This window comes from Leiobunum rupestre, chromosome 1 (assembly GCF_980474605.1).
Source record: "Leiobunum rupestre chromosome 1, qqLeiRupe1.1.hap1, whole genome shotgun sequence".
Taxonomy (NCBI): Eukaryota; Metazoa; Arthropoda; class Arachnida; order Opiliones; family Sclerosomatidae; genus Leiobunum; species Leiobunum rupestre.
This window is the reverse complement of record NC_143384.1, coordinates 16,629,826-16,637,180: the sequence shown is the minus strand read 5'-3', so window position 1 is coordinate 16,637,180 and position 7,355 is coordinate 16,629,826. Positions and strand designations below refer to the sequence as shown.

At 35.1% G+C, this 7,355-nt stretch overlaps 1 protein-coding gene across 3 annotated transcripts; it reads left to right on the top strand.

The window, feature by feature from the left end:
* Positions 1–572: 572 nt before the first annotated feature.
* DNAlig1 (DNA ligase 1) lies at positions 573–6,625 on the top strand. 3 transcript variants are annotated; one of them, XM_090175725.1, is made up of 15 exons: positions 573–653; positions 741–785; positions 852–926; positions 982–2,354; positions 2,411–2,588; positions 2,651–2,888; positions 2,947–3,048; positions 3,111–3,379; positions 3,431–3,839; positions 3,902–4,118; positions 4,180–4,262; positions 4,332–4,484; positions 4,541–4,738; positions 4,801–4,893; positions 6,427–6,625. In XM_090175725.1, exons 1-15 carry the CDS (start codon positions 616–618, stop codon positions 6,514–6,516), a joined length of 3,561 nt encoding a protein of 1,186 aa, XP_090031851.1. In that variant the 5' UTR covers positions 573–615; the 3' UTR covers positions 6,517–6,625. The 3 variants fall into 3 exon arrangements, with proteins under 3 accessions (XP_090031851.1, XP_090031855.1, XP_090031846.1); XM_090175729.1 differs by having other exon boundaries at positions 573–785; positions 982–1,943; positions 2,067–2,354; XM_090175720.1 differs by having other exon boundaries at positions 573–785.
* Positions 6,626–7,355: the final 730 nt, after the last annotated feature.

Genomic DNA, 7,355 nt, shown 5'->3' with positions numbered 1-7,355 from the left:
CAATATCTGTGAAACAAACCGTTAGTGAAGAAATAGAGCTAGTGGCGTACTTATGAGTAATTATGTTACATACTCCTATAGTTATACCTGATTTTCGTCCCTAAAATTAACGCTTGTTCGACAACCAACAACCTAGCAAGCTGGGCAATCGGGATTCGGCGATCTTCTGGCGTTTCCGTCTCTGGCGTATTTACGTTTTCGTTCGCTTCTGTTTGTTTTGTATCCCTTTAGCCCAACCCCTCTGGGTAATATTTGAAATTGTCACCCCCATATTTCCCACCAAAATATTTCGAGCGGTTTCCGTATTTCCCACAAAAAAATTTCGCGCGGTTTTTCTCGACCGTTTATTTTATTTGTTCATGTTTCCGTTACCGGTTAAGGAGGATTATGCCTACGGGGGACACCTCCTTCGCTAAATATACTACTATTCGTTGTGTTCGTAAATTAAGCTTGGCTCGTGTGAAACTATTATCAGGGACTACCTGGCCCACTTGTTAATCAACGTAGGTAGTGGCTTTGGTAGTGGTGTAACTGCGTTTCTACACGGCCAACTTGGCCGTGGTTTCTAGCAGGCGATTTTTTGGCGGGAAAGCGAGGACAAAAATATTTTTTTTTATGAACTTAATCGTTGGGATAAATGCATTAGGTTTTAGGTACTTTAAACCGAAATATTTATTATTTAATTACGGTAAACTCTTAAACCACCATCCTCAAAGCTTAGTTCAAATTAACTTTTTTAGAAATCTAAGCATTAATGAAAATAAAATGGCACAGAAATCAATTTTGTAAGTATAAACCATGGCAATAAAAAATTTTATTTCAAGGTTTTTGTTCCATCTTTTTGTTTTTAGATCATTTTTTAAGGTATCTAATACTTTGATAAAAGACAACGACGCCAAATCTCCTGTTAAAAAAGAACCTACTAAGTATGGATATAAAAGATTTGGTTTTTATTTGTAGTATTCACTTATGCTTTTTAAGGGTTTTAAATGATGACTCCCAATCTCCAATTAAACCTACAACTAAAAGGAAGAAGAAAGCTATTTCCGACAGTGAAGAGGAGAATTGTGATGTTCAGACTAACTCGAAATTAATCGAACAAGAATCATCTACAAAAAGAAGGAAAACTAAAATTCCAGATAAAACCACTTCGTCAAAAGATGATGGTAAAATAGCAAATAAAGATTTAAATAACACATTAGAAGAAAATAGCTGCGACTTTGAAATTAGTAAAAATAATTTAAGAGCTACGAATGAAATTATCTCTAAGAACTATCACTCCCAAGATGAAATAGATTCAAAACCAAAGAGAAAGGCAAAATTAATAGTTCAAAGTTTGATAGAGGAAGATAATGCTGAAAGCCTAATAGAAAATTTTGAATCAACCCCTGAGAATGAAAATTTAATTGAAGATATTCCTAGTCCCAAAAATAATACTTCCAACAAGAAATGCGATGATTCTGACAGTCAAATTGAAGAAAAACTGGAAAAGAAAGCTAAAATATCCGGAAAAAAGGCTGGAAAGAACCAAAAAGAAAGTGACGAAGAAGTGCTAGAAAAGAAAAAACCTGCAAGTAAAGGTATGAAAAAACTAATTAAATCTGAAACCACATCGTCTGATGATAATGCTGAAATTGGAAAAAGTAAAAAAACCCCAAAAGTGACTAGAGGTAAAATGAAATCTGAGAAAACATCAAGGGATGAAGAGGAGTCTGATAATAAGAAGATAAAACAAGGTAAAACTGAAACCACATCATCTGATGATAATGCTGAAAATGGAAAAAGTAATAAAACTCCGAAAATGACCAGAAGTAAAATGAAATCTGAAAGAACATCACAGGATGAAGAGGAATCTGATAATAAGAAGAAAAAACTAGTTAAAACTGAAACCACATCATCTGATGAAGATGCTGAAAAGGGAATGAGTAAAAAAAACCCAAAAGGTAAAACAAAGGATGAAGAAGAATCTGAAAAACCTGATAATAAGAAGAAAAAACTAGTTAAAACTAAAACCACATCGTCTGATGAAGATGCTGGAAAAGGAAAGAGTAAAAAAACCCCAAAAGGTAAAACAAAATCTGAAAAAACATCAAAGGATGAAGAAGGATCTGTAAAATCTGATAATAAGAAAAAACAACAAGTGAAAACTGAAACCACATCATCTGATGAAGATGCTGAAGAGGGAGTTAGTAAAAAAACCCCGAAAGGTAAATTGAAATCTGTGAAACCATCACAGGATGAAGAGGAATCTGAAAAATCAGACAATAATGTAAGTATCGAGGATACACCACTCAAAAAGGAAAAAGACTTGGTTGAAAAGGAAACTGTTAAAATTCATCCATTCTTTGGAGCTGGTAAGTACGTGTAGCTTATCAAAGTCAGTTCATTTCTAACAAATACGAAACAATAGGAAAAAGAGATGCAAAACCTCAGGTGAAAGACAGCCCAAATGACACTAAGAAAGATCTCTACAAACCCACTCTATCAAAATACCACCCGATAGACGATGCCATTTGGAAAAAGGGGGAAAAAGTGCCTTATTTAGCTTTAGCGAGAACCTTCGAAGTAATTGAAGAAACATCAGCTAGGTCAATAAAAATTAAATTAAACACAAACTTGATAGAAAAATTAATTATATTGTGAATTTCAGGTTAAGAATGATTGAAATCCTAGCCAATTACTTTCGTTCCGTTATTGTATTATCACCAGATGACCTTTTAGGTTCAATCTACCTTTGCCTTAATAGAGTCGCACCTGAAACCGAGGGTTTGGAATTGGGTGTTGGTGACATGTTGCTTTATAAGGCAGTTGCCCAAGCCACGGGTCGTACTGTTGAAAAATTAAAAGCGGATGTTAATGTTAAAGGGGATCTCGGTATAGTTGCGGAGGTATTATTCTTGAATTATACTCATTTTCAAAACAAACTTAATAACTATTTATTTACAGACATCGAGAAGCAATCAAAGAATTATGTTTGCGCCTCCCAAATTAACAGTATCTCATGTGTTTTTAAAATTGAGAGAAATAGCCCAAATGGCTGGAAATTCGGTAAGATTAACAACAATTTTTAATCTAAAAGAAATTACTTCAGAATTTGATTGTTATTGAAGGTTATGGGTAAAAAGATTGAAAAGATACAAGCCATGTTCGTTGCCTGTAGACAATCCGAGGCCAGATTCCTGATTCGTTCTTTAAGTGGGAAACTTCGGATAGGGCTAGCGGAACAGTCAGTTTTAATGGCGTTGGCCCAAGCTGCGACCTTAACACCACCGGGTCAAATATATCCACCCGAAATACTAGATGCGAGCAAAGGGTCATCATCCGATACTTTTAAAAGAAAATTGCAAGACGATGCCTTAATAATAAAAACAACTTATTGGTAATTTTCTAATTAATTAATCAAAACATGAAATTAAAAGAACTTTTATAGCGAATGTCCGAATTATGATCGGATAATACCAGTCTTACTAAAGGATGGTATTGAGGCGCTACCTGAAAAATGTTCTCTTGCTACTGGAATTCCTTTAAAACCCATGTTAGCCCACCCAACGAAAGAAATTGTGGAAGTCTTGAGGCGATTTGATAATGCCAAATTCACCTGCGAGTATAAGTATGATGGAGAACGAGCTCAAATTCATGTACTCGAAAATGGGGATATAAAGATATTCAGTCGCAACCAAGAAGATAATACATCCAAATATCCAGATATCATTTCACGCATGCCCAAAGTACTAAAGGATACGACTAAGTCATGTATTTTGGATTGTGAGGCTGTGGCCTGGGATACCGAGAAAAAAAGCATTTTGCCATTTCAAATTCTCAGCACAAGGAAGAGAAAGGTATTATTCTCCGTTTTTAATCATCAATTATTTAGCTACATTATTTTTGCAACTACTTTTAGAATGCGAATGAAGCGGAAATTAAAGTTCAAGTTTGCCTCTTTGTTTTTGACTGTTTATTCCTAAATGGAGAGTCCCTCGTACGAAAACCTTTGGGCGAAAGACGCAATTTATTAAGAAATGCTTTAGTAGAGGTTGAAAATGAATTTAAATTCGCTCAGTCCATGGATGGAAATACCTTAGAAGATATCGAAGTGTTTTTAGAAGAATCAATTAAAGGTTAATTAAATTGAATCTTAATTATGTCTGTAAGGAATTTCATTAAATTTTTAATGAAAAGGTAACTGCGAGGGTTTAATGGTCAAAACTTTGGATAAAGATGCAACTTATGAAATATCAAAACGTTCAAGAAACTGGTTAAAAGTAAATAAATGAAATTTACATAGAGAAACTAAATTGTGAATCTTTCCTAACATTTTAATTGTGAAATAGCTTAAAAAAGACTATCTAGATGGAGTTGGCGATACTTTGGATTTGGTTGTTATTGGAGGCTACTTTGGTAAAGGAAAAAGAACAGGAAATTACGGAGGATTTTTATTAGCATGTTATGATGAGGAAAACGAAGAGTTTCAAACCATTTGCAAAGTACGTTTCTAATTATGATTCTAAAATGTTGAATAAAATCATTAATTTTCAAATAGATTGGTACTGGTTTTAAAGATGAACAACTAGAATCGCACACTACATTCTTAAAACAACATGTTATTGACAATCCAAAATCGTACTATCGCTATGATCATGGTTTAAAACCTGATGAATGGTTTGATGCGGTTCAAGTATGGGAGGTTAAATGTGCTGACTTTTCTATTTCACCTATCCATAAGGCTGCGATGGGAATTGTTAGTTAATTTTAATTATAAATGGATAATACTTAATATTAATTATTAATTTATTTTAAAAGGTTGATCCTGAAAAGGGAATTTCAATGAGATTTCCAAGATTTTTAAGAATAAGGGATGATAAAAAGCCTGAAACTGCTACCAGCGCTTCACAGGTTATAATTACAATGAAATTTAATAAATTATTAGTTTTAAAATATTGTATACAAAGTGATAAGAGATCAGTTTTGCTTACTGATATTGCAATTTGGACGATTAATCGATTTCCGTCGGAGTTACCGATTTAAAAGATTAATCGATTTCCGTCGGAATTACCGTTTTTAACGATTAATTGGAAAAACTACTGATAGATATAATCGATTTGCGTCGGAATTACCGACTTAAACGATTAATCGGAAAAACTACCGATATAGATATAATCGATTTGCGTCGGAATGACCGATTTTTAACGATTAATCGGAAAACTACCGATGTATATACAATTGATTTGCGTCGGAATAACCGATTTTAACGATTAATCGGAAAACTACCGTTATAAATTTAATCAATTAATCGGAATACTACCGATATAGAGCTAATCGATTAATCGAAAAAAAGGCTGATACAGATTTAACACGATTTTTTTTCACTGATTATGGTAGGAACTTGTCTAAAAGCACGATAGATGGTACTAGGACGTCACAAACCCCTAACAGGTGTTTTTGGCCAAAACTTGAGCCAACTGAAATAACTTATTAACCCCATAGTTATCACCTTTTTAATTAGACTTGTTTATATAATTTAAAAGAGCTTAAATTTGTAATTGAATATGGTCAATTCCAAATGACTGTTGACTTTCAAAAAAGTTTTTAGCACTCCCTCCTCACTCATTCTCTCTCAACCCTCGCTGCCTGATACCGTCACCGCCTGTCACCCCATGAAGACTGAAGCTCCTCTCTCATCCACTTGACTTGGTTTTTTTTTATGCCCCTCCAGAAACGGACCGCGACGGACAGACAATTTTCCATTCAAGTCGCCCCTTTGAGAGCTACGCTCCCTCCGCTCAATAATTTGAACGATTAATCGATTTGAATCGAAGTTACCGATTTTATCAATTAAGCGGAAAACTTCTGTTATCGATTAATCGGAAAAACTACCGTTACTGATTTTTTACATTAATGGGGAAAACTACCGTTATCAATTAATCGGAAAATAACTACCGTTTTCGATTTTATTGATTAATCGGGTAAAACTACCGTTATCGATTTTTACACGGATTGTGGAAGCTAGGAGCAACAAACACAACCTCACACAAGGAGAACGCAACCCGTCAAAAGTCGTGGATTTTCTTGTGTACAGTTTTCATTGGTTAGACGCTTTCGCATCTGCTGCCGTCGGAAGGGGAAAATTCGGAAATTGTCTCCCCCCCCCTACCTGTAAAACGCTCAGCGTAAAGGCTCGTCCAATGAAATTTGTACACAACACTGCGTTAGCGTGTTTAAAGGCTAACTGCGTTCTCCTTGTGTTAGTTGCTCCTAGATGGAAGGTAATTTTCTTTAAATGGGTCGATAGATGGCGTTTATGAGATACCTAACGATTTTGAACTTCGACAATGGTGGAAGGGAAATTGGTAGCTATACCAATAATCCGGCATTGGCAAGATATACATTTTATTGTGATATCAGTCAACATTAATTGTTTTGCTTCAGGTGGCTGATATGTACAGCAATCAAGATCAAGTTAAAAATCAGGAAACGAAAGGACATAAATTCGCAGATGACGATGAAGATTTATATTAGTCGTAATATTGAGTTCTGTTTTGTTATTTACAATGTTTTTAAACTGTGAAATAAGCTTTAAAAGGCAACACAATTTCGGTAATCATTAAGTGTAATGTAAATAAAAGTAATTTTTGTAAGTTTTCATTTGGTAATTTTTAAAGAAACTGCGAAATTACTATAGATGGCGCTTCTGCAGATAATTAGCAAACCATTTATTGATGCTTACCCATCGTCCTACTAGGATTATTATCCTAAATTATCGCATTTAAATAGCCTTTCAATCGAAATAGAGCCAGGTAGGGGCCCAAGCAGACGCCTTGTGTTCAGCAAATTTCCTGCTTAGCAGACTAAATCCCTCATTTTTTATCAACTTCTCGTGTTGACCGCTATGAGAGCCTAAGGCTCCATGCAAATTGGAAGACTAAACCATAGAGAAATAAAATATCCATGACAGCTTTCCGAGTACTAAAACTAGCGTCCCTTCAACGTAACCCTCCGCCCGCTTAAAAGGGCTCCAAAGTTCGGTGGGAAAATGTCAGTAAAGTGCGAAATTTACGATTGACTCTCTGCCGAGTGAGGGGTTTGGGGGAGGGGGGGGAAGCTTGCTCATTTTTTTTTTTAATTTGTAACGTTTTCCCGGTTGTGTTCGTCGTTTTCCAAATTCCTTAGGAAGTCTGTGACGTAACTCTGCGTTTGCACAATTTTTTTCAAAAGGTGGCGCTAGTTGTCGAGGGCTACGTTGGACAGCTACTAAACTTATGATAAATATTGTATTCGAAGCCTCGGCATGGCCTCAGCTCGTCAAAATATTATCAAATCACACTTATCAAACAAAAGTATAATTCTTCATAATCTGT

Coding starts and splice junctions, on each gene's coding strand:
- DNAlig1 (XM_090175720.1), top strand. CDS start 616: ATGAACTTAATCGTTGGGATAAATGCATTAGGTTTTAGGTACTTTAAA. Junction 2,589..2,650: donor ATTGAAGAAACATCAGCTAG/GTCAATAAAAAT, acceptor TGTGAATTTCAG/GTTAAGAATGATTGAAATCC. Junction 3,049..3,110: donor CCCAAATGGCTGGAAATTCG/GTAAGATTAACA, acceptor TTGTTATTGAAG/GTTATGGGTAAAAAGATTGA.